We start from the raw sequence: 27,869 nt of genomic DNA on the forward strand, positions 1-27,869 counted from the left end.
GCTCGAATTCGGAAACGTCATATTTCACGCTGAAGTTGATATTGATATAGTGCAAACGATAAATTTCACTCCCACAACGGCCTCACTATCCGTTGGAAGTTATTTTGGATAGTTCAGTATCATGAGCAGGAGGCCCATTCTGGCTGAATCATCGTTTCATCATCGTGTTAAATGGGAACCGCTTCTGCTTGACTTAATATTTATTTTTGAATTATACATGAAAAATAGCAATCCAAAATTAAAACGATATTAATTATGCTTTGCTTTTAATCACACCTCGCACTTCAACTAAGCTATTTGCTTTCATGTGTGGAGTGGAAACCTTTAATATGCTTCGGAATACGTTACTGTTTTAGTTGTTTCACACATAAATTATGAATATATGACTTTGAAGTATAAAATCTATTTTCGAACATATAATTATGCATAATTAAAGTAAGCACATGTGTACGCGACAAAGGTTAGGCACAAAGAGAGAGGTTCGCTTCACGTTATGCGTTGACCCCTCAACGCAGCCGTGCTGCCAACCTGTAGTGTTTATTCTATTGAAGTTTATAAAGTCTAGTTGTGTACTAGCGGTGTTGATAATGATGATGATGATGTTACATTATAATTTCTCCACCGGGGGAGAAGACGAACGTCCTCGGTCGTCTCTTATGTGCGTTTTTGTTTTTTTTTTTCTTCTTTTTTTTCATATAACGTTACAATATTTAAATCTTAATATTAATCCTATCCATACCCTAACTAAAAAAATAGAAAATTCACCAAAATTCACTTGTTTCCATCAGCCTTTTAATCTTTTGATTTTGCATTTATGACGCTTGATTCCTCTTATATTTTCAAATGTCTTTTCCTTAATGTTTTTTGCTTTTGTTTTATTTGCCCGTGGTTGTGTTTTCGTCCTGATATTTGGGATTACGAAAACTTCTGTTTCTTCGTTTAAAGCTGGAGCTGCTTTTTTATTCACATTTTCAATTAACTGTCGTTTTACCGTGGTGTCTAAATTTCTTTTTGCCTCCAAAAAGAGTTCGTTTGAATTTTCCAATATTTGTGCCGGGTTATGGTTTATCTGATTAAACGTTAGCTCATTAGGTGTAAACTTAGTAGCTGAATGAATAGTATCGTTATATAATGCAACTGCTATTCTTACAATTGATTTTGTATCGCATCGTTCATATTTGTGTTTGTTCGTATTGTAGATTTCCGTTATTGTACAATGTGTCTTCTCTATTTGACCGTTAGATTCTGAGCATGAGGCGTATTTCAATGCGATACTCATCGATGCTAAATAGTTTCTTAGTTGCGCGGATCGAAAGGTTGTTTCCTGATCGGTGATTATTTCTTTTGGTATACCATACTGAGCGAAATAATGACTTAGCTTTCTCTGAACTTGTATTATGTTTTTGTTTTTGATGTGCAGCATTTGTAAATGTTTTGAGAAAGAGTCAATTAGTGACAAAAAACTGTGATTATTAATTATATAAATGTCCATGTGTATTCTTTCCAACGGTTTACTTGTCACTGGTCGGGGAGATATTTTTATGTTGTATGGTTTGCGTTCATATTTATGCACGTTACATGTTTCACAACCATTAATAAATTGCTTTACTTGCTTTTGCATGTTTGGGAAAAAATAAGCACGCCTGAGCTTCTGTTCAACTTCCGAAATCCCACGATGAGCTCTATTGTGTTCGATCGATATCAGAAGGTCTTGTCTTTCTTGATCTATTACATCCTCAACTACCGTTTTTGTCATTACGAAGTGACCTTTAACCGCGAAATTGTTTTTTAGCACATCTTGTAACATTTGCGTAAGTGGTTCTGGGACCTTAATTGCAGTTTGTCTGCCGTTGTGAAAGTTTTCTAAATGTCTCACTATGTCAATCTCGTTAAAGCCGCATTGAGTTACAGTAACTCTATTGAAATTTGCGAACGGCTTTTCCTTCACAACTGTTGCGTTGTTCTGTGTTGTGTTATTTGAGATTTTGAAAATAATTTGATTTCGGTAGTAGTTGATCGGCTTTTTTGTAATGTGAACAAAGTAATTGAACTGAATTTGTTCTGGTTGTTTTCTACTAAGCGCATCAGCTACGACATTCGTTTTCCCCTCTCTGTATTTAACATCGTACTCGTAATTTTCTAATTCCAATCGCCAACGCAATATTTTAGAATTCTTATTGGACGATTTAATGAATATTAGTGGTTTGTGATCGGTAATCAGTGTAAATTTACTGCCGTATAGGTAAGGCTTGTACTTTTCCACGGCCCATACAATGGCCAACGCTTCTTTCTCTGTGGTTGAGTATCTTGTTTCTGTTTCGTTTAGAGTTCTACTGCCGAATGCTATTGGTTTTTCTTTTCCATCTTGTATTTGAGACAGAACTGCTCCTAGGGCAAAATTACTAGCATCTGTCGTCAAAATGAATGCTTGTGTGAAATCCGGGTATGCTAATACTTGGTCTGATGAAATAATCATTTTAAGCTCTTCGAAACATTTTTTATATTCTTCATTTTCAAAATCTACTATTGATTCCTTTTTCAAATACCTGGCTAGAGGTTTGGTGATTTTAGAAAAGTCCCTAATAAATCTTCGGTAGTACCCTGCTAAACCGAGGAATTGTTTAATTTCCTTTTTAGTTGTTGGAATTTTCCAATCCAGTATTTTTTTTATCTTATCCGGGTTTGGTTTGATACCTTCGCATGTTATTACATGCCCTAGAAATTCTGTTTCCCTTCGTAAAAATTCGCATTTGTCTAACTGAATTTTTAGGTTGAACTTAGCTAAACGTTGTAGGACTTTCGATAAATTTTTCAAATGAGTCGGTAGGTCTTTACCAATTACAATTATGTCATCTAAGTAAACGAAGCAAATATTCCCTATTAGTTCGTTCAGCACGCTATTCATTGCTCGCTGAAAGGTAGCTGGAGCGTTTTTAAGCCCGAATGGCATTCTATTAAATTCATAATGTCCATTCGTGGTACTGAAGGCTGTTTTTTCCCGATGTGCAGGGTCCATCTCGATTTGATGAAACCCTGATTTTAAATCTAAAGTGGAAAAATACGTCGATTTTCCCAGGTTGTCTAAAATTTCTTCAATTTGCGGCATGGGATATTTGTCGTTAATCGTTTTATCGTTCAATTTACGGTAGTCTATTACTACTCTAACTTTTTTTATTCCTGAGGCATCCATTTTTTTGGGCACCACCCATATGGGGGATGAGTATGGACTACAAGATGGGGAAATTATGCCACTATCTAACATTTCTTTAATTTGTTCTTCTACATCGGGTTTCAAATGATGTGGGTATCTATAGCTCTTTGTGTATGTGGGTTCTCCATCTTTTGTTATGATTTTATGTTTTACTACATTAGATGCTGTTAAGTTTTCATTTGTTCGTAACAATACTTCTTGATTTTCATGTATTATTTTCAAAAGTTCGACTATTTCAAGCTCTGATAAGTGATCAGAGCGTATAATTTTTCTAATATCCTTCAATTCAAGTTTTTCCTTTGAACTCAGAGGGATTGCAGATATCGTTTCGAAATTGTTGACGTTCAAACCAAAGCGACCTAAATCATGGGGGGGCTTTGATGATTTGCTGATTATTCTAATAACCGATTTATTTTTACTTGAACGATATAATCCTGGTTCAATTATTATTCCATCAGTCAGCTTTTGATGGCATGGAACGAACCAATCACCATTACATAGTGTATTAATGGTTACAATGTGGTGGTACACATGATCTGGAGGATGGTATTTATGAAACGAGAAAGCACAATCTCTGAAAAAAATTTTCTCATTTTTAAAATCAATTTTTGCTCCTGTTTCTGCCATGTATTCGGCCCCAATAAGTCCATCAAAAAATTTATGGAACTGTAATTCGTGATATGTCTGTGTAGGTAAGTTATTTCCTAGTAAGTTTGCTTTACCCTCCTTATTGATTTTGAATGAACCATTGATGTTGTTTATCTCTGATGTATATGATTTTAGGTTCATTTTAATGATACCTGGTCTCAAGAGGTTTTTGTTTGCACCTGAATCTATCAGTAATTTTATAATTTTACCAGATATCGTATTTTTGCACTCGATGTATGGAATGTAATTAACTAATTTGGTTCGGGATTCTCGTGACCCTCCCAAAAATTTACTAACAGTTCTTCATCTTCTGAGTTGGAAATTATTTCATTGTTATGAAGTATTCCTTTGTTACGAGTTAATCTGCTCTTAGTTGATTCAACTTCCATTGGTTCTGTTTTGTTTGTATCCATTCTAGATTTGAAGTTTGGTAAACCATGTGCTTTTATCGTTTTATCACTTGAAGTGTTATTGGCCCTGATTGGACCTGTAGTTGTATGAAAATTCCTATTACTTTCTTTAGAAGTAAACTTACAGAGGAAAGCATGTGCTTCCTCAATACTTTTAGGGCGAGCAGCTTGTGCGTACCCAAAATACGGAGTTTTTAATCCACTTATGTACGCCGCTAGACTGTATTCGTCTATAAACTCATTTATTGTGTCCCAGTGAGCGTTGTATTTTGCATTTTGTTTTGCTAAGGATTTTATATTGAACACAATTTGCTTTGTTTTTTTATAGTGTTCCTCAATACTACCTTCCATGCGATTATGCCACAATTGACAATTGTATGATGAAAGTTCTTTCTTATCACCCAATGCTTCGGTCAGTATTTCTCGAATTTCGCTAAAGTTCGAGGGGTTTCCATTCACGCACAATATGTCCTTCGCGTATCCTTCTATTTTATTAACTACAGCGGTGAAATACATTCGAAAAATGTGTGGTGGCACAACATTTTCAAAAATGCCAAGCGTTTCTTCTGCTGTATTTAACCAACAAGGTAATTGTTTTTTATTACCATTGAATACAGGCAGCATTTTAATAGGATCTGGAATTTTAAACATGCTTCCGAAATCACTAAATTGTGCTGAATTTGTCCTAGGGGGGTCTGTATTTAGAGCAGGTGTGATGTTATTTAACAACACCTCATGTTGTTCTAATTTTTCACCTATCTGGCAAATCACACCAGTCAGGTTTTTTATCTGTTCGGTAAGCTCTTTTACATCTGCCATTTTGCTATCTAGCGTAAGGTTTTCGAAGAGTAGAGTAATTGGCTCGTATGACAATGATCCCAGAGATAATTCTTCTGAAGAATTGTCGGAAATAGTCGCTTCTGACTTGTTTTTTCTCCACATAAGGAGCGAACAGTTGATCTGTTCGGCTCTTTGTTCACTTTTGTACGCTCATAAAAAGCGTTAATAAAAGTTCACCTTACCTCGTGGTACACTTGTAATATGTGCGTGAGGTCGTTGACGTCTGGATACGGAGCGGCGGTATCACAAATCGCCCTAGTTTTGAAAAATCGCTAGGAGACGGAACAAATTCCGGATACACTTATTGTGAGATTTTCACTTCTCTTCACTTGCACTGTTTTACTTCCGTTTTAAAACCAAACGACTACCGGCTGCGCCAATTATGCATAATTAAAGTAAGCACATGTGTACGCGACAAAGGTTAGGCACAAAGAGAGAGGTTCGCTTCACGTTATGCGTTGACCCCTCAACGCAGCCGTGCTGCCAACCTGTAGTGTTTATTCTATTGAAGTTTATAAAGTCTAGTTGTGTACTAGCGGTGTTGATAATGATGATGATGATGTTACATTATAATTATATATTTAGGATTTTTGGTACAAACTTTTATATACCACAGAGAGCACTTTATGTTCCATTATGTCAATTGTAAACAAAATTAATTAATAATCATTAAATACAGCCACTGGTTGTCTTTTTAAGAGTTTAGTATATCTTAGGGGTTATGTATATTATGTATGTATTGTGTTCTAGTCTGTAGTTGAGTTTATTCTAATCATTGAAAACCATTCAATTTCTTTTTTCGCCGAGTAAGTTTTTACGAATAAGGTCACGTCCATGATTATATGTTTCAGTACACTGTAGAAATTTGTGTTTACATTTCGCTTACATTGCAGCATATATTTCATGTATTCCTTAACCACCAAGACTTCGTTCACTTCGAAATGCACCATAGGAATTAAAAAAAAAACAGAACAATCTTGGCTTCCGTTGGCCATTTAATTCGGTAACATACTTTATTTTTATCCAAACAAGTAGTCTTCACTTTTCATTCCAAGAGTTGGAAAGTCTGTCTGTTTCTAAAGGTTTTTCTAGCTTACTTCCATTACTTGTAATATGTAATAGCCTTTTAGCAGCTTGGTTTAAACCGTACCTACCTTAAACAGTTTTGTGCAAGTCTTAATATGCTTTATTTTTTTTTTACAGTACTACTTGAAAACTTATAATGCAAATAAATAAATACGCTTTGGCTTTATTAAGTTTATTTGACGATGAGCTAAATTCAAAGTGCTGAATTATTTCACTCGCATTAAATGTTTACGGTTTTGAATAAAACCAATATTTATGGGTCAATGGAATTGATTTCTATTGATCGATTCTAAATGTGTTTTATATTAAAAGGTTCTTTTTTGAACAAGTATTAATATGTGAAACAATTATAATATTTTTGGAGGATTTGTTTGCATATGTTTGAAGAGACATATTATTGTTAGTATTATTATTATGATGACATATGTAAATGTGTGGTATGTGTGGAATCTTTTTTGTTTCCCTTGAGTTTTTTAAAGGTGATATTTTTTTTCTGTTTATTTTGACTCATACTCTTGCGGGCATGCCGAAAATGTCACTGAAACAAGATTTGAACATGAGCAATTTAATACAAGATTCTGTTTTCATTAGATGTATGCCGGTCGATCCATCCAGAGTGGAAAGAGACTCTTTTGTTTTTGCTTCGAGTAATCTTTTGTTTATTTTATTAAAAGCTTCAACATCCTAATTTGAAAGCGTTATTGCATCAGTAATTTTTCACTTTAATATACGAAGCAACACTAAGGCCACTGCAGAGCAAACCACCGCAGGTTGTAATATTTATTTACAATTTTGTTCAGAAAAACCATTTTGCATACGTTTCCACAATCCCCTGTTATACGCCTTTTTAACAATCGCCATTTTGAATTATTCTCCGGTTTTCTCCGGCTTGTTAATATGCCTTGTTACTGCTTTTCAAATGCTTCAATAAGAATTACAATTACAGTTAACATTATGTTACATTGGCATCTTAGCTTTTATTCAAACTGATGAATTAATAAATTCATCGTTCTTAGTCAATAACGTTTTGCTAAGTGATAACCAGCTTTATTTACAATATATAGTACTTTTTGTAGCAAGTACTTACAATCCGGCTGCGTGGTAAAATAAGTCTACTAAGAAAGAAATGACAGGTATGACCTAGAATGTCGTTACGTCAAGAAGAGAGAGAGAGAGGAAGAGGAGGAATATTTTTAAATTCATTATTGAATATTTACAACTGCATGTATAGTACTATATAGCTTACAAATTATACTCTACTAATACTATACATGCATTATACTATAAGTTTTAAAAAGAGATATGTTTTGTAGTTTGTTCTGCCTGTGATAGTATTTGTGTTAAATTTTAACAATAGACCAAAATAATGGAAGGATTGGGTAAACCACCAAACATAATTAACATGCCATTTTGTGTTTTGCATACCATTTTATTATTTTGTAGCGTAGAAATACTAAATAAAACGCAACAAAGTATTTTACAATATTCTATAAGATTCATACGATTAGGAACAGCTAAGAAAAATGCTCCTTGCCCAACAATATTCACGAGTTTGCTTCAGTCATTTCTCTTTGTCTGATACATCAGTTGTTGCATGTTTTGTTGTTATTCGCATACATACTTGGAAGGACTACTTATCTATCCTGGGACCGTAATCCATTAGCCATACATATCATTCTTAGTCTTTTTGTCATTTTTCAAGCAATTTTGGTGACCTATGACATGTTGCATAGCTCGTAGTAAGCTGTATGCTGGAATTTTTGCTACCAATTTGATGCTATTTTTAGTGTGGGTGAACACAATCCAAAGTCACAACCCACGTACTGCCTAACGTACTTGCTACAATGTTACAGATTTGCGCAATCCTTGTGGAAAGATTATTCTTTCTGACGTTGAACAAAGCCTATGGCTAGAACCAACATGTTTGTCTTTCGAAATCATATACCTACAGAATTATGGTAATTAAGGTAAACATCGAAACATAATGTACCCTCGGAACAATTGTCATGTACCTTTATAGAAATATACAGGTGTACTTCCTTATATTTATAATAATTGCATTTTTCTGATTTCTTACGTACAATCTCGATTTGTTCGTCCTGTATTCATTTCTTTAGGAACTTTGGTTGCTTATTTGTAGTTTATTCCAGCAGTTAATTTAAATTATAATAATTACATAGATATCTCTAATATAACATACTATATTATAACAAACACATACTATAATATAACATACTATACTAAGTTTTGTGTCTTTTTGTGGGTAAAACTTATTTATTAACACTTAACAAATACGTACATAAAAACACTTATTAAAAACGCGTACAACGATCAGCGATTGTGCCGCGCGCTTGATCCACGTCCTTGCAGCCTGTCGATCACGAACCGAATCATCTCCCGCCGCATCACAGGACGTAATTGTACCGGTAGGGAGAGAGCTAAACCACAGCTAGCGACAGAGACGACTATATCCGCTACGCATCGGATGCTGTCAGTTCCCAGACAACATCGAGCGTGCGGATAAGCTGTGTCGCGGCTGCAACGTCAGGCTGCAACATCTCCCCCGGCTAATTGAGCTGATAGGCTCCGAGCCGACGCGGGAGTCTTCTCACACGAGAAGACCTGCGTGGCAAATCCATCAGGCTCTGGGTGGTGCTACCATCATGACGGTTACTACTAACATAAGGATGTACCGATTTCGCCACCGGAATGTCGTTCCGGGCACTCGCTGCTGGTGATGAACGATCGGGCAATGATGATGGATGTGTTGCTGGTTCACTTGTGCTGGGTTCCGGAATCGGCTGGGTTGGCTCTGGAGGGGAACCCGAGGACCAATCCTCTAACAACAGATCGAGCGGCAGCTGATGTCTTTCACATGCGCGGTCAACCACACGTCGCCGAATTTGGTTTACATGGCGCCTGAGTGTACGTCCATCTTGTGCAATCACGTCGTACATAACTCGTCCGCGGCTGCGAACGATCCTTCCGGGTATCCACTTCCACGAGTTACCGTGGAAGGATTTTGTTGAAACTGGCTCGCCTGGCTGAAAGCTTCGAACTAAAATTGATGAGGAAGAAGATAGTGAGTGTGATGAAGGGGGCCGCAACAGCTCCAATGCTGTCCTGATGGGGCGACCGAACATTTCCTCTGCTGGAGTTTGGAGCATTTGGAGTCGATCGGTACGATATTAGGAAAAGCTCCAGCGCCTCATCAAGGGATGTTTCATCACTCTGGATCTTCCGCAGTGCTCGCTTCAGCGTATCAACGAAACGCTCTGCCTGTCCGTTCGATTGCGGATGGAATGGTGCTGTGGTAATGTGCTCGATCCCGTTACTGTTGCAAAATTCCGCAAAGAGGCTACTTGTAAATTGGGGACCATTGTCACTAACCAGTGTTTCCGGCATACCGAAGCGGGCAAATATATTACGCAGCATGGCGATGGTGGCAGAAGTGGTTGTACCTGATGATTTGTAGACTTCCGGCCACTTGGAAAAAGCGTCAACCACGACTAAAAAATAAAACCCTTCAAATGGCCCAGCGTAGTCGATGTGGACTCTACGCCAGACGCCCGTAGGTGTTGGCCATGCCGCTGGCGTAGCTCGAGGGGGTGCTTTTGCGGCTGCCGAACAGGATCCACAAGAGGCCACGTAGTGTACAATGTCGTCGTCGATCATCGGCCAGTACAAGTAGCTACGCGCGATTGCCTTCATTCTCTGCATTCCCGGATGTCCCTTGTGCAGCTGGAGCAAACAACGGGAACGCAGCTTCTCCGGGATGACCACTCTCTCCCCGAAAAGTATGCAACCCTCAACGGTTGAGAGAGATTCCTTCCTATTGTGGTACCGTGCCAAATCTGCTCCGAAGGTACCGTCATGAGGCCATCCGTTTTGCACGTACTTATGGACCTTCCGGAGCAAGGGGTCAGCCTGCGTAGCTGTTTCAACGTCTCTGAAACAAATTGGAAATGAGCTCAGCGCGTTAACAGTAACTGACCTTAAATCCTCCTCTAGCTCCAAGCTGGCGATCACGTATTCGGCTTCAGGTTTCGCGTGGTGTTGTATCAGACGAGATAATACATCGGCATTTCCGAATGAGCCAGTTGGTACGTACTCAATGTCCATGTCGTACAGCTGAAGGGTTAGCGCAAACCTTTGCAGCCGATTTGCTGTGTATGTAGGAATACCCTTCTTACTGCCGAATATGCGGACTAGTGGTCGGTGGTCAGTCTGCAGCGTGAAATGACGACCGTAAATCATGCGGTGAAATTTTGTTACAGCAAAAATTATTGCTAGCCCTTCCCTATCGATTTGGCTGTAACCAAATTCTGCTTTGCTGAGCGCTCTGGATGCGTGCTGAACCACTTTCATAGATCCGTCCGGGTACTTGTGGCATAGCGTTGCTCCTAAACCAACCGAAGATGCATCGGCAGACACAACTATGTCGCGCTTTGGGTCGTAATGCGTGAGTAACAGTTCCGTGGATAATAGGGCTTTAAATTGTTCGAAGACTTTTTGGCATTCGGTAGTCCACTGGAACGCACTTCCGGTTAGCAGCAACTTATCCAGCGGGTAGCGTAATTTACGCATGTTAGGAATGAACTTCGCATAAAAGTTTATAGCACCGATGAACGATCGAACGCCTGTGACATCTGTTGGAGAAGGTAACTTCTTGATGGCGTCGATCTTGGCAGGGTCGGGTCGTAGGCCTCGGCTGTCGATGATATGCCCTAGGTATCGAATCTCCGGCTTGTTGAATGAGCACTTTTCTTTGCGGATGGTAAACCCATAGTCCTTTATTCGCTGCAGGGTTTCTTTTAGGGCGGCATCGTGCTCTTCCTGCGTCTTTCCGCCGACAATCACATCATCCATGTAGGCGGAGACTCCATTTACACCGGCGAGCATTTTATCCATGATCTGTTGAAAAGAACCAGGGGCTACTTTGATGCCTGGAGGTAGCCTGTTATAATAGTAAAGGCCTCGATGCGTGTTGATGGTAAGCAGGGGTCGGCTCTTTTCTTCTATTTCCACCTGCAAAAATGCATCGGACAGATCAATTTGTGTAAATGTGACGCAACGGGCTAGTTTCGAAAAAATATCTTGCGGTAACGGGAGCGGATACTCATGTGGATGTAATGCTGCGTTGAGTCCGGTGCTATAGTCTCCGCATAGTCGTATTTTGCCGTTCGCTTTGCGCACTACTACGACTGGTGCTGCCCAATCCGAATAGTCGCAGGGAGTAATGATCCCCAGCTTTTCAAGTCGATCTAATTCGTTGTTGACAGCATCTTCCATGGCGTATGCGACCGGACGTTTCGGTCGAAAAACTGGTCTGCTTTCCTGTCGCAGCTGTAGATGTATTTGTGCCTTGGTGCACAGGCCCGTTCCGCTAAAAAACCGTTGGAAATTTCTCTTCCCAGGAACATGTTTCCGCTGTTCCTATGTGGTTGCAAAAGTTATCCATTGGGATCGTCCCCAAGCCGAAAAGATGTATGGAGTCTGCCCCGAATAATGACAGATCCGCCTTTGAAACGCGAATTGTCGTCTGCTTGGTGATATTATGCATACGCACGTTGGCTTCGAACTCACCTACAAGGCCGAAAACTTCGCCGGAAGCTGCTTTCGCTCTTACCTTCGGTGGGTTAAGATGAGGCTTACCCAGCTGCTTCCATAACCGCTGGCTGATCACAGTGATGTCTGACCCGGTGTCAAGTTGTAGTCGAGCCGGCTTTCCTTCGATAAAAATGTTGACAAATTTCCGCTTCTGTTGTATGCTACACACGTTGACTCGTACTACTCGAGATGCTACTGCACGACGATGATCGAACCGCGGTCGTCCTTTGCGTCGCTGAGACGAGTTGCAGAAACCCTCTCGATGACCCATACGTCCACAATCTCGACACTTGTTGGTTTTATATGTGCAGTCACGGGTCCAATGCAGGGCACCACAAAGCCAGCACGGAGTGTGTGGTTTGGAGGCTTCGCTTCGGGGGGCTGACTTGGTATGGCGCTCGTTGCCGTTGTTGTTCCGGTGCCACTGGCGGCTGCTTCTGGCGTGCATTGCATGCACTCGTTCACTGGTATCCGTGGCGATCATGGCACTATCAGCTTTCACACGCACTAACCGTTGACATTCCGCTGCTAGCTGCTCTAGGGTGGCGTATTTCTTGTCTTCGATGGCGGCTAGCAATTTCATTCGTATGTCCCGTACGCTTTCGTCCTTCAACCCACATACAAGGATGAGACATTTGAAATCTTCCTCCGTCATCGAAGAAAATTCCGCTTCGACGCACGCTTTGTTAACACGGCATGTAAATGCTAGCAGGTCCTCGGTGCGCGTTTTTGAAATATTAAAGCATTTGAAGCGCTTACTTAACACGGATTCCATTTTGCCGAAAAGGACAGTTAACTTTTCCACCATTTCGCTAAAACTGAAATCACGCGGTACACGAGGCAAAATGAAGTTACTAAACCGGGCGTGCTCGGCGGTTCCCAGTTTGCGTCCCAGGAGCCGAACTTTGGCGGCGTCGTCTAAACGTGATGCATCCTCCTGGAACAGGTCAATGTACCGTGCGTACCACGATTCGAAGGTCAATCCTGCTTCTGGATCGTAACGGAATTCACTTATATTGCCCGCAAGGGCTTCCAGTATTAGCTCCGGATTGCTCGGTTTCGGAACTAGTTGCTGATCAGGGTTCGGTGGCTGCGGCTGCTGTTGATGCTGTTGCACGAGCTGCGATAGTAGTTGCTGTTGCTGTGCCAATTGCTGTTGCAAAAGCTGCAGCGTTTGTTGCAGCGTCGACGGAGCGTCCGTTGGCTGGAGGTGGATGAACCCGGCGTTCAGGACCCCATTTTGAGAGAGACGGCGTTGCTCTTCGATGATTTGCGTCTCTTCAGGGCTGGACATTCTGCGGCGTTTCACTGCTTTTCGTTGCACGTTTTCACTAAAACTCGTCGCCACTTTTGTGTCTTTTTGTGGGTAAAACTTATTTATTAACACTTAACAAATACGTACATAAAAACACTTATTAAAAACGCGTACAACGATCAGCGATTGTGCCGCGCGCTTGATCCACGTCCTTGCAGCCTGTCGATCACGAACCGAATCATCTCCCGCCGCATCACAGGACGTAATTGTACCGGTAGGGAGAGAGCTAAACCACAGCTAGCGACAGAGACGACTATATCCGCTACGCATCGGATGCTGTCAGTTCCCAGACAACATCGAGCGTGCGGATAAGCTGTGTCGCGGCTGCAACGTCAGGCTGCAACACTAAGGGTTTCACATTTTGTGAAACGAACTATGTCATAAGAAGTAATTATCTGGATTAACCATAAACGCAAGTTCTGTTCGGACAATGAGCTAGACAACAAGATGGTAAATTGGCGAAAACCACACAATCCGTTATAGGTTTGTATTCAAAGATATGGTTCTATAACTATGAGCTTTGAACTTACGCTGCTTATCAGCATAGCAAATACTTAACCATCTTTTGAATATGTTAATATCAATAATATTTGGTGACAAGCATACTAAAAAAAATGGTAGTGCAACCGTCGTCATCAAAACAATTGCGGTAGTGATGATTGTGATATGGGTATTACAATTTAAGTTAGGTGCTTAATGAATTAAGTTAGGTGACCTTCACTGGTTTGTACAATCATAATAAATAAAATATAAAAAAACAATAATTAATAAGAAGACGAAAACGAAGACGAAGAAGAAAGAGAAGGTTGCTAGATGACCCAGAGGTAGTAGTAACATAAGAGCGGAACGTGTAAATAAAGTCAAGGAAATCTAAAATACGCTCGTTAAAGGCTGTAGTATCGCAAAAAAAGGGAATATCAACCAGCTGATAGTATAACAAATACTTATGAAACAAATTAGAAACAGGCCATCGCTTTTTACAAGTTTGTTGTTAACAGACATAAATACAATGTCATTTGTATGATACAATCATGAAACATGTCATATAACGTATAGCGTGATAAAATACGTACAATATTTTTTAAATTGCCCAAAACTTCATTAACAAAGCATGGTGCATTCGATGAAATTTTTCGTGAAAAAATCGAATTAAACACAGTGTGAATTCGTTAATACGATAATCCTTAGCAGGGAAGTTAAACTTAGATACAAGAATTTTCTACAACGAATAACAAGAACAACAGTAAAGTCGTACGCTATCTTGGTAATGGAAAAAGTTTTTTTCGTGCCTCGTTCCTAGCCTTTTGGATGGTATTCGTTTGTAGTTCTATGCGTCTGAAAACTTTTTTCCTTTCGTTTTTTGCATTCCACGGTATAGCGATACGAAGCATTACAATTTTCTAGGTGCTGCCACAAGGCGTGAAATCGTTATTTGCTTAAGAATTTTTGAAGCGCGATTTTTTACGTTTCAAATCAGAGCTATCGGCGACAGTTTTCTGGATGATTTCTAAAAGAATTGTTCAGCGAAAGTTTTCAGATTTATCTGTGATAAACGTTAATTTATACAAAGTTTCATCTCAAATACTTGCTCATGGACCCCAGTTAGCTCAATTCTGCATTCCTAGTGTTTTGACTTCAAGCACAACACATTTGATCTGCGGGCGAATTACAAACAACGTACATAAATAGATTCACAGAAACAGAAGCTATAGACTCACTGTAAAATGTAAGTGCGGCTGATCAGTCGCACATTAAATTGTTTTTTGTATAGTACTACAAAAAATAATCTAAGTGGTTTGTTAAAGTTCCTTATTTAAATTATCTCAATTGAAAATGCCTCGCGAACATTGTAAAAAATACAAACAATGATTTGAAATTGAAATTACAGAACAATGTTTTTGTTTTCCTTTCCAGGCGCAAAGCTCAACAAAAATTGGGATGTGACGGAAGCAATGGATTGCAGCAACTTTGAAAAAAACATTCAAATAAATTGAAACCCTCTTCAAATGTTGTTGAAAGAACAGATAAACCCAAATCAATCTCCATCTTGTTTAAAAGATAATCTAAGTACAGTCTGCTCAATAAAAATAACAATACCAACGAGGTGTTATAAGATGCATCTTCTAATGCTGTAAATATCGAATTTGAATGTACAACTGATGGAAAATGCATTAAACCTCTCGAGTCGACAAACATTTTGAATTCGAAGAGAGGATTCATCAAGAAATGACAGAGCCGATGGTATAATATTACTGTTTGATGATACAAACAAGTTCAAATCGGCTTATAATTGCAATTTTTAACAATCCGCAGAAGTAACGAGATCCAAAATATCAACGAGAAGCTACCATCGCTTTTAATTGACCACCTTTTTCGGTTGCATTTGCTTAAATCTCGAGTCCTGTAACATTATTCGATCCTGACTTCCAGCACGAGCAACAGCAATACCTTGGTGCTCACTAGGCCATCCGGGGTGTAGCTATGTAGGAAGAGCTGTTCGAAAAGTGCGTGGCACTAGTTTAAAAGCAGACAAATAAAACGTCCGTAGACCACAGTTTATCGGTGGCATTACTAACATGCGCTACGTTTGCGCCTTTGTAATAGCCACGAGGTTCAGGTTCACACACGATAGGATATTTATGATACCATCACGATGGACTCGTTAGAATTTGGCTGTTTGTGAGTCGAGCCAGAATCGATTATACTTGGGTTGTGTTATACACCGTGCCATAAATAACCGATAACTAACTACCCGTACGAACCTTCTCCGAGTGCTTGCTACGCCAGTTGTATAATGTTGGCAGAGTAACTTTTTGGAAAATCGTTTGCTTTGCTTTGTTCGACACTTCCCACTTTGAGCAAATCTTTGCCGATGGGGCATTTTCTTAAACCGGACGAAACATCCGAAATCGAGCCATTCGAACCCGAGAGCATAATCTACACCGGGTCTACAGCTGAGGGCACGACATCCATGATGGGAAGACGAGCAAAACAGAATCCTACCATCGTTAGCAGCACTGAGTCTGGTAACAACAATGGCCAAAGCACTTCCCGGACCAGCGAAAATAAGAAGCTGACAAAACCAAAGCAGAAAACACGAGACTCTGATTGTTGCAGCATTAACTTTATCAAGTATTCGTTGCACACATTCAACACCATATTTCTGGTAAGTACGCGATCGATTATATATTCTTTTATTTTGTTGTCTTTGTCTCAATATTTTACGATTCGCTAGGGTCCACTAGGAGATATTACAAAACTGCAAACAATTCTCCCTATAATTCAAACATTTCTCCCTTGTTCCCTATTTTCTTACTATTTCAAAATTATAAACAATGTCCTGCATCGATACATATATAGTGAAAATGTAATGCATTTAGTAAATCATTTCCTCTATAAAATAACCTCCAGTTTGTGTATTAAATCATATTGAAATCAACACCATAGAAAAACGCAACCATCCGGTAACTCCGCCGGTCTTCTCACGAACGGACCGGACCAAAATCCCATCCGGACCAATCCTACGTAGCAAGGATTGACTATCCAGCTACGTGGTAAAATAAGTCGTCTAGTAAGCCAGAAATGGCAGGCATGCCCCAGTTAGGTCTTTACGCCAAGAAGAGAGAGAAAGAGAGAATAACGCACTGTCAATTATTTAGATTTTTTAAAGATTATTGTACAATCCTCACTTGGAATTATAAATGATTTAAAAAAAGGTTTTGGGCGGTCATTCGTCGTATCACAGATTTCTAAATAATAAATATCCACAGTTGCTATATATGCTTTTTGGCAATCACTGTCCAGAGTTTAAAAAACCGAAAAATGTAAAATATTTGAGATTCACTCTGAGATAAACATAACTCACTGTTTATGTGTCGAAGATGGCATCTACATGTTGGAAAAAATTAAAAATGATGTGGAATAAAAGCATTATGGGGAAGTTTGCTAAAACATCGCAATTCACTTAGGCATATCAAAACATCTTTGAATATGTCAATATAAAATGAAATCAAACCAGAGTTGTGGGTAGAGTTCGTATCTCTGGTGTATTATAAAAAAAAACATTGAGTTGATGCACCTGCATGGTAAGATCTTGAACAAAGGAATGTATAGGGAGGGAGGCGCTCTGCTTCTGTAATGGTTTGTGATTCATTAAATTGAATTAGATTCCTGTTTAAAACACAAAATCCTAGCTTATATTACTAACTCAGACATTAAATTGATCCTCCCAAAAACTACAGCAAAGAAAATGTAAGAATGAACATAACATTATAACATAACATAACATAACATAACATTATAACATTAAATGTGAAACTGCACGAGTCTTCTAGAAAATCATCTGAGTCCGATTATGATTTGGAGACGTGACAACAAGCATTGTATTCAGCATGGATATCCGCTGTTTGAAAAATCTCGTTGACAGATGGTAATGGATTGGCATTCGAATACATTCTGACCAGTAGACGTTTTCCTTAAGGCTTTGACCCCGAATTTTCACCAGCCATGTGTAACCGTCGTTGAGAACCTTTTTCAAAGCACTTGACAAATAGTTGAACTTTTTTCAATCACATTCAATCAGCTATGATTGTTGTAATATATTACAAACATTAATGGAAAATTGTACTTACTTGTGCATATCGTAAACAAATGAATACCAAACTGAAACTAAATATTTCATCCTTACCATCAAAATCTTAAATACTAGGGTAGAGTTTTGACATTGTGTTAGCAAAGCAGAAATTCACATAACGAATTCAGAAGTTTTATTTTTGGCGCAACTCGTCAATTTGATTAGAAAGAGTACTGATAATTGCTACATGTCGCGAAAAGTCATCATGTTTCATTTTGAAATCCCGCTGTAGCTGTATACATTGACAAAGTCACAAAGTTCTCGTTCCTCCATTCATCATCCACGATAGGTTCAAATGCTCAATGCAAAAGCAGAGGAAGATACCAATTATGGCATTTGTTCATTCGATCAATTTTCTTACCCTATATGGCACACGTGGACACCTGTGAATGATGTGCCTGTCAAATCTATCATTTAATCCACTCCCAGCAGTGGGAAAATTGGTTTGCAAATAAAAGGAACAGTTTGAAATAGAATAGCATTTCAGTGTGAAAATCCTTTCCACGTAGCTGTTAAAGATATTCGTTTTCGTTGTTTGTTTTTTTTTCATTCACCGCTTGTGTTCAAAGCTTTTGAGCATTCGGATCCAGCTTCTGCGAATTTTAGCAAGGTACTAGAATCAAGTGTCTGAATTCGGTTCGGGTTCATTCATATAGCCGACATCACACACATTGAACTATTGTATTATCGTTGCGCAACTATTTTTTGGGAGGTTTTTTGAGGGTTTGGGAGGGATTTTTTGGGGGAGGTTTAATCATACTTCTTCAAGCAAAACGGTACGTTGGAAATACTTGAAGAAAACTGGTTCAGCCCTGTCACCGTACTGCTGATGCCGTGTTTGACTTGTACTTGAAAACTAGTATGTCTACCAAACCAACTCCATCGATTGCAATCGTCACTTTCAACTCATTTTCCACATATTTTTTTAAGCAACTTTGAGGTAGTGTAAAACTCGTTACTCTCAAAAATGTCTTTAAAATAGAAATTATAACAGAAAAGGATAATCAAAAATAATAGGACAGAGGAATGTAAATTGTGCTTACATAAAAAATTTAAAAGTATTTAATAGCTATTTTGGGCTACATCAAGTATGGTTCTATAAAGCTGTACCAAGTGCTTTGTACAAAAAATTTATTTTGAAAAAGAGCGGAAACCAAACCTTTAATCCTCGCTTGCAAAAGCTCTCAATTTACAATTTAGACGCTAATGGAGATTTATTACATTCACATTCAATTCGAAATTTTTATACCATTATCACTCTTGAAGCCCATAAAAATTGTCCTTAAAGTAGACTGGTATGAAAAAAAATGCTTCCCGGTAACGGACATACGATTCATGACCCTATTGTTCTAAGGAATCAGAAGTTAGTCGGCCATTAATTAACGCCTAATTAGTTCACATGAGGCATCGCCTTTTTCACATGAGGCATTCTTGCGATGTTCCACTACGTAAACTAGTAGGGTCAGATGGCTATAAATTAAAAATGTATTTACGAGATCTTCTTTATTTGCTTTATATATAATTGTTCTTTTGTCTTAGCATCGCTGTGAACAAAAAGCAGCATTCAATTGTAGTAAACATTATTACGATTAACGTTATCGTTGGTTCAGATACAATCATATGTGAGGCTACTTTTTTATAAAATATTTATTAAAAAGTGAAGAAAGAAGCAGGGCGGTTCGGTGGCATGATGGTAACTGCGCCGGTCTCCACACGAACGGACCGCACCAAAATCCCGTCCGAACCAATCCTCCGTATCAAGAACTGACTATCCGGCTACGTGGTATAATGAATCTAATAAGCCAGAAATAGCAGTCATAACATAGTAGATCGTTACGCCAAGAAGAGAGTGTAGAAGAAAGAAAGGAAAAACTTATATTCTTGCTTACAATTGTAAAAAGAGAGACAAAAGAATGAACTAAGAAAACAAGAACACAGGTTGCAATGTTCAAACATTTAAGGACTTCTACATTATACTACTCATCTACTCCTATTCATAAAATACTATTGGAAACAACAATGCTGTGATCATTGTTGCTTCCAATAGTGTGGATGATATAATTACCTAAACAAAGGTAGGAATATGATCCGTTTACTTTTACTAATATTCATTAGTACAGCTAAGCGGAAGGAATGGAAAGGAGTTGTGTATGGCTTACGACAGAATATTTCAGGCCGACGACACTCTGGAACACAGAGCAAATTTGTGTTCCAGTCTATCCACCCGGGAACACTCTGTGCAAGCTGATGATCCTCGATTCATCATGAAAAATAGCTCTCCATGAGCAATTTATTCTGCTTGCCAGAAAGTAGAGAGCTGATCTCTGTGAAGATGATAGCTTATGTGAGCTGATGTTAGCCCAAACCAACCGGTAATTTAATGTTGGAACACTGATTTTCTGAAACACTGATACTTTAAGTGTTGTTTAGTTTGTGTTAAATGTAATAAGTAGAAAACATGAACCGAACAGTAAAAACAAATATCAATAAACTTAATTACGTACCTCAATTGAAAATTGCATCTTGTTATTTTATACTTTGATAAAAATAGTGTTGTTGTTAGTAGATGCCAAATCCTCCCATGTAATATGCGTTTTGAATATATAAAATCGGAATATATATTCTATAAACTTAACTTCTCATGTATAACCACACAGTTTTACGATTTAATTCAGAGTCTTGTTGTATGTTTTTGTTCGTGAATAACGGCCAGGTCGTATTGCTTAAGCCTTGTTGAGATGAACAAATTAGTAGTGAATGCAAGCACGAGACGAGACTAGATGGCAACAATCCGCACCGAAAACTAAGTGTTAAAGTACGTGGCGATCAATTTAGCGTTATTTTTCAAAGAATACTGAAAGAAGTGTCCGCGTTTGGAAACTGCTACCTATATCGTCACGTACGATGCACTTTTGAAGCGTGGGATATTTATATTGGATTTAGCAATGATGTACCATGTTGGAGTCTACCCCTGGTCATGTTAGAAATCATGTATACTGCAACACAAACAGTATCTTGTCGAAAAAAATATCAAAATAGGATATGAACAAAATAATATGACGATAATATGAAAATTATGACTGATACCTGATGATGCAATTGTGTATTCGAACTTAAACACCCTGTAAATTTCCGTACCATACGGGAGTCGGTTAGTTGACCCGAATGTTGAGCAATGCTTTTTGTTCAAGAATCTTAAGGTTCTCGATGATTATGACTTCATCCAATTATAAAATATTTTCTTGGTACCTAGTTGATATGTGATATTTGTGTAATACAGTCATCGTGCTATCGTAAACTTAAGAAACAGGTTTGCTTATTCAATATTTCATAAACAAAAAGCGTTACCGTCGCAAAACATATGTAAAAAAATGACACTGTATTTACCTCAATGTAAAGTGTGTGAAAAGAAACTAAGATTGTTTATGCTTAAACCAAAACCACCATCGATCAATTGAAAAAGTTACCACATTGGGGGAAATTTATTTGTATTTAACAGATTTCATGACTCTTAAAACTAAAAACATCAACAAAATAGAAAAAAGAACCAAGGGAGACTAACATTGATTCTAAATTGTTTAATCAAATAGGTTTGTGCTCGTTGAACATATGTATTTTAAATGCCGGGATAACATTTCGCTTTCAATTATGTCTCTGCGGCACTATAAACTCCCTTAGAACTAAAAGATAATCCCAACCATTTGTTTATCTCGTCCACTTGCAACTCACTGCAGTCGTATTTGGTTCGTTCAACTATATTTTATGACCTCAGCCGTTGATGTAAAACATAGCATAAAAGATCTTTAAGAATACTCATTGCAATCTAGCTGCAGCGTTTCGAAAATGTTAGCTTCAAAAATGCAGCGTAACAGAAATGTTTGCAATAATTGTCAACAGCTTGTCGTTTTTGATATTTGGTACAATGTTGATGTTTACAGCTAGAGTCTTATTAAATCAATAATGAAAACCAAACTATAGATGTTACGAATACATATTACACTTTATGATAGCAAGAAAGACGTTAAATATAATGACAACATTTCGAAGGAATGTTTAATGATTTACTTAATGAAATAATACAACAATTTAGATTTATAGCAATCTGAATTTTCGACCTGAGCTGGTTCAAACATTAGTCCACAGGCTTTTGTAAAACAAATTCGAGAGAAACCATTGGATCGATAGAACCGTCGTGTGTATATTCACGATTAATACAGCATCTGTAGCCAAGCGAAAGCGAACTATTGCCCCATAGCCTTCCATTGCTTCACCATCACGCTTCACAGCCTGCTACTTGAGAGTGATGTGGTCAGTCGTACGAAACCTCCAGCTCATTCAGATTTTATCATCATGCTGTGCAAGTTCGAGTAATGTAAACGTTTCTAGTGCGCCACAGCTCGCCTTTATCGCTATCTTAATTGATTTCTCTACGACTCCGTCCATTTCCTTTCCAGACGTCATAGCTATCGCAAGACGATCGCTTCCAAATGGGACGAACGCTAAACATTTTTAGACCAGATGCATTCTGAGCCACAGCTGGCAAATGAAGACCGTGGCAACACTTAGTCGCCACGGTTCCAATGAACGAGGAAAGTCTAAAACTCCAGAAGAGAGCATCAAGTGATTGTCGATTAACAATGCTCTTTGCTGGAAGTTCTTCTCCAATAAAAAGAAACATCAAAATACTATTGTTTTTTTTTTTGTAAAAATGGTCAAGCCGTACATCTAAAATCGTATTGTTGTGTAACTTACAAAACTGGGGCTGTAGGATGTAATAAAAACACGATTCGTAAAACAATGCCAACTGCATTTAAAATAAAAGACTAGTTATCTGTTCAATATTATCGTTTATCATGCAACTCATACATCCGCAATGATAGGATGCAATCTAGTGTGGATCAAATATATAAGAAACAATTTAAAACCTTCCATGTGTTCCTTTTTCGAAGTTTCACTTATTCACGGTTCTAGAGAGTGCAACGAGTATCATTTTTTAAATTATTTTACCAAATTGTACCATTCTACTATTACGTTCTTTTTCTTTTCGTACATTTTTTCTCCTATTATTACTTAGAAAAAAAAATTAAATTAAAAATGAAATTAGTTTATAAAACTTATATAAATGGTTAAAACTTATGCGCGCGTGTTCCACTCTTAAGCACGACCAAATGTAATAATATACATCTGAAATAAAAGCATAACATATTTTGAATATAAATCAGATGGGGCCGGTGTGTCACAAGACAAGAAAGATATCGTTTCATTATCGGGTCGATCCCTTGTACCCTGTATTGAAAGCCCAACTATAACTATAACTATAAGTAACAAAAGAATAAAATAAATCTTGTATCCAGGGTTAATGTGACACTACAAAAAAAGAAAATGAAATTGATTTTTGTTAGTTCTCATCTTTGAAATGTTGTTTTTCACTTCCAGATATCGGGTTTAGTAATAATTGGCGTTACCCTTTGGACGATATTTTGGAAACATCAATATATTTCTCTTCTATCAACAACCAATTACGTTATCGGAACGTATGCTTTGTTGGCCGCGGGTTTGCTAGCGGTTTTTGGTGGAATTCTCGGATGTTGTGGAGTATGGCATGAGCAACGAGGAGTGTTGGTATTGGTAAGTAATCAACATGAAACGACTGTACTGGTATCGATTTTATGAAGCGAATAGCCAAAAAACAAGAACTGTACAAATACAAACTGCCTCTTTTATTGAATTTGCGGACCCCAACAGATGCTCTGTTTTGAAGATTCGACTGTTCTACTTATGTTTATCACCGTTTCATAAAATATTTTCTCTGTTTCTTTATTACATTCCTATTCAATAAATATGCATAATAGCGGTGTTTGGTGTTTATTAAATGCTCTACATTATGATACGTAGTATAAGAAACGAAGTAAATCACTTAATGCTGTAATAGTGTCGCAGCTCTCATTTTACCACACAACTTGAGCTATTAATCGCATAATTCTTGATTTTAGCATCATTAATTAATGATGATAATTAGTTTTAGCATCATTCTTGCATTCGTTCTATTCACGTTCATTTAGAAATTGATAGCAATAAAACAATGTACTAAATCAAATAATTGTCTTCCGCCTACAACTTAAACAGCCCAACAAATTAGTTAAATTAGTTAAAGTTAGTTAATTCCAAAAGCTTATTGAATTTTTTATATCTATTTCACTAGCATTACGACTGTTTAAAGTTAAAGATGAATTTATGGTGATTGCCTTAAGATAGTAAATGACCTATGGAATGGCAATCAAGTAGAAATCCATACGGTTTTAGGGCCGGTTTTATTAAATTCTCAAATTAAACAGTGCAACTCTCCCAGAGTTGTATGATTATCACATTCGATATGGATTTACAAAAAAAATACTCGAGGTTATTCCTTCCCGTCTTGTCCAAGGCTGATGTAACTACAATTCCTACAATGTTCAACAAACTTTGAATGTAGTAAGAAAGTTATGAATATTCTGATGTATGAAAAAATACTATAAGAATGATGAAGAAAATAATGTAACTGTTGTTGTAATCAATTAGTTTCCATTCGTGGTGCCATGCTTCCCTTTGGTGTGTTGTTAAGTTCACTTTTGATAATTGTTGTGACAGAAAAGATCCCGACTTCGTCATTAATCACATTGATGTATGTTCAATTGAACATGCTAACGACAAGTTTATAATCGATAAATTAATGTTATACCATCCTTAGACGCTTCGATGGCCAAATGGTCGTTCTACATTTTCCTTTCGCCCTCCACTGTCTCCGGTGGTTCTGTAACAATGACACGTTCGATACTCAGAATGTTTTTACATAACCTCAAATTCCCACCAGCGTTAATGTGACAATTTGCAATGGTCATACCGTGCGTTTGTGTACAAAAGCCGTCATGTTTAAACATACGTCGCTTTACGCCGCGGGAAATGTTTGCCTATTGGATGCTAACGTTTGTATAGCGCCGCGCGTATTTTGTGTTTCCGATTCTTCTGTACAGTAAACAGTGGATCCGTATGAAGAACAATCGATGTATCCGTATGCGCAACACAACGTTAACTGTTGGTTTCTGACAAGCTAGCGGCACCATTTAGTTTCGAAGAAAGTAGCCCTTAGCCTGTAAATTAAATTTGATTACTATGCACACGCAGTCACGATTCCCATTTAATTGCAATTACATTACGAACAGAACGCATCAACACCAGCATCTAACGAGCGTAACCAACCAACCTACAGCTATAAGAATTACTTGGGTTACTCGCGTTTGGTCTATGGTCGGCTGTCCGCATAACACAGACGTGATGCTATTTATTGGTGATGAAAATAATAACGATGCGTACAATGACGATGCATCATCTTTTCCAATACAACGTCCTTGACACGTCAATCGAATCATCTGCATCATCGGATCGCGTACTGAATTTCAATGTAACGTCAGCAAATCATTTACTCATTAGTATTGGATATTCCAGATCAGATATAATTATTTACAAAAGACGCATTTTATATTAGGAGTTTTTAGTTTTTTTCCGGATATGCTTTCTTCTTGCCAAACTAAATTTAGATTAAACAAACTAGCACTATTTTTTTTTTATTTTTTCTATTATGACGGCCGAGGGCCGTATGATCGACATATTTGGTCGAAATTGCATGACTTTGGGCATTTCCTCCCAACAAACTAGCACTAACAGAAATATTGTTAACTAGATTTTAACTGTATTTATTATAATCCCGAATATACGGGAAAATAGACGAAAGGGTGGAGAACGATTTCACAAAAAAAATCTAATCGACCGACCCGAGAAGAAAATTTTTCCGAACTAATGTGAATCGTTCTTTAAATCCAGATTTTGATAGATATAAGAAATCGGCCGTTCTTCATAAATGAATAAAAAGTATTGATATGCATATGAAATTATGGCAAGCGAAATTATACTGCTTTCTTTTGCAACAATACATGATCAATAGATTCCAATTAACGTTAAACTGTGAGTGAATGTCAGAAATCAAAATTCACTGTTTCTTAATTACATTTGGTTTGATGACCTAATGCGTGAAATAATTGAATAAGTGCTGAATCTCTTTTTAAACACACTGTTGCGATATGATGGCAGAAATGAAATATGTTTCGCGGTTCACTCACAAATGATACAGTGTGTTAGTTATATGTAAAATTTCATGTTGATCTCTGTTTCGTTTTTTTCAGTATACTTTTGTTCTACTGGTCGTGTTCCTGCTAGAATTCATTGTGGGCGGCTTAGCTTATCTTTACGAAACGCAAATCGAGACGGAGCTGCAGTACACCCTGAACGCAACATTCATGGAACACTACGGTGTGAGTGAACAGCAAACAAAAGCTATCGACAGCCTACAGCAAGAGGTACGCATTACAACATTGTGTTCCTCTTTGGCAAAGTTGCTAACGTTTGCTAAAACTGGACGAGATAACATTTTTGTCTAAAAAAACAGTTTGACAGTAATTAAATACCTCGTATCATGTTTTTTTTCTTCTTTTATTTTTCTTCCAACTGCTTCCAACATCCGTACGGAACGATACGCGACGCGTTGTCCTGTGTCAATATACCACCTGTGCCGGACGCGCAACATGAAAATTCTGTCGAATTGACCTGCTGAACAGTTTTCCTGTTGCGGTGCTATACGATTCGAAGATTGGCGACACAGTGTGTGGTTGCGGTCACGACGCAAAGATCTGATAAAGCCAACCGAGGGTCGTTTGGTGCCAGATTCGTGCTGTATAACTGTACTTGCAAAGTGCGGTCTACGTGATGGCCCAAGTAATATTCACTATACGGTATGTTTGCCGCATGGCCAGCGATGTTAATTTTCCCAATAATACTGAGTTATAGCACTTTGGGACAGTGCTTGTCGGGCTGTTTTCTAATCATGCTTTCGACGTTCAAAACTGTCTCTTTGATAGGGTTGCATATACGAGATGACGGATGACCTAAAATATCATTTGATAATTCTCGGTGCCATCGGGCTCGGGCTAAGCGTGATACAGGTCTTCGGTATGGTTCTCGCTTGCTGTTTGTACGTGAAACTCAAAGATGTACTCGACTGACAAAAGCCAGCGGATCCAATAGTCGAGCTAATGGATCCGCTCCCGGACAATATCAGCCTTATTTATGGATATGACGATCAGCGCGTATAATAGAGCAATGAAGCCATGGAATACGTTACCTGTTTAAATAAAATCATTTCACAACGCTGCGGTTGAAAAATACTTTCTTAAAAACCTGCTAGAAACTACATGAAATGAAGTCTCGGCGGATACATGCAATCTCGATTTAGTAGCAAGTAAGAAAGGATGCTGTTGAAACATAATGTTGCAATCTACAGTGACACTGCAAACAAGTATGCTGTTTGCAATCAGGTTAAATTTTTGGCTTTTCCGTTGTACAAATTATTAATAATAATGTTTAAAAAGGTAAAACATTTCCAAATAAGTTATATTTCATGCGCGGGAACAGCACATATTAAACTACAGTTCAAATGGTCTATTATGAAAAATAAAGATAAACTACAGATGGACTGTATGAGGAATATGTCTTAAATGCTTCAAATGTTTCAAAATTGAAATTTTGAACTAATAATATTTATCAAACTAACCTGTGAAATTGTAACCGGTACTGAATAAGTGTACTTATCGATTAAGCTATACCATTATAGCTAGATTTAACAAACCACGTTCGTGCAAAGCGAAAAGAAATAGGAAATAAAAGTAATATAGATATTTATTACGATCATATATATGTACAAACTGTTTGAGTGTGCTTTTACGCTTTTCATTGAAAAAGACGCTGCTTCCCTATAATTTACATAAATTTTACTGCTGATGTAGAGAGCCCATCGAATTTTATTCAACTATCTAGCAATGCCGTCTCCGAAACTACACGGAAATGGCACACAATCACCTTTTACGCTATGCTATTTCCCCATTTGTTTTAATTTTGTAAGCCTTACCAACGACGAACTGACAAAACTTGAGCAATTTCACTTCTCTTTAGTTAACAGTACTGTTTACGGTTCACTTTCCGCCTCTAGTTTTATACTTCAAACTCTTACGAAACGATTTGTGTACACTA

General features: G+C 37.9%; 1 protein-coding gene across 3 annotated transcripts in view; it reads left to right on the top strand.

Annotated features, from left to right (window-relative positions):
* The window catches only part of LOC128296844 (CD151 antigen-like), a 31,771-nt gene extending 4,244 nt beyond the window's left edge, over window positions 1-27,527 (top strand). For 2 of the 3 annotated variants that reach the window (XM_053032345.1, XM_053032347.1), the window contains exons 2-6: window positions 15,035-16,286; window positions 23,190-23,381; window positions 25,970-26,143; window positions 26,402-26,575; window positions 26,702-27,527. In XM_053032345.1, coding sequence (XP_052888305.1) covers window positions 15,993-16,286; window positions 23,190-23,381; window positions 25,970-26,143; window positions 26,402-26,575; window positions 26,702-26,845 — 978 coding nt within the window. In that variant the 5' untranslated portion in view covers window positions 15,035-15,992 and the 3' untranslated portion in view covers window positions 26,846-27,527. Of the gene's footprint in view, window positions 1-14,827; window positions 14,847-15,034; window positions 16,287-23,189; window positions 23,382-25,969; window positions 26,144-26,401; window positions 26,576-26,701 lie in introns of those variants that run through there. The other variant, XM_053032346.1, reaches the window with a different exon arrangement.
* Window positions 27,528-27,869: the final 342 nt, after the last annotated feature.

The sequence above is a fragment of the Anopheles moucheti genome, chromosome 2 (genome assembly GCF_943734755.1).
Source record: "Anopheles moucheti chromosome 2, idAnoMoucSN_F20_07, whole genome shotgun sequence".
In the NCBI taxonomy this organism is placed as follows: domain Eukaryota; kingdom Metazoa; phylum Arthropoda; class Insecta; order Diptera; family Culicidae; genus Anopheles; species Anopheles moucheti.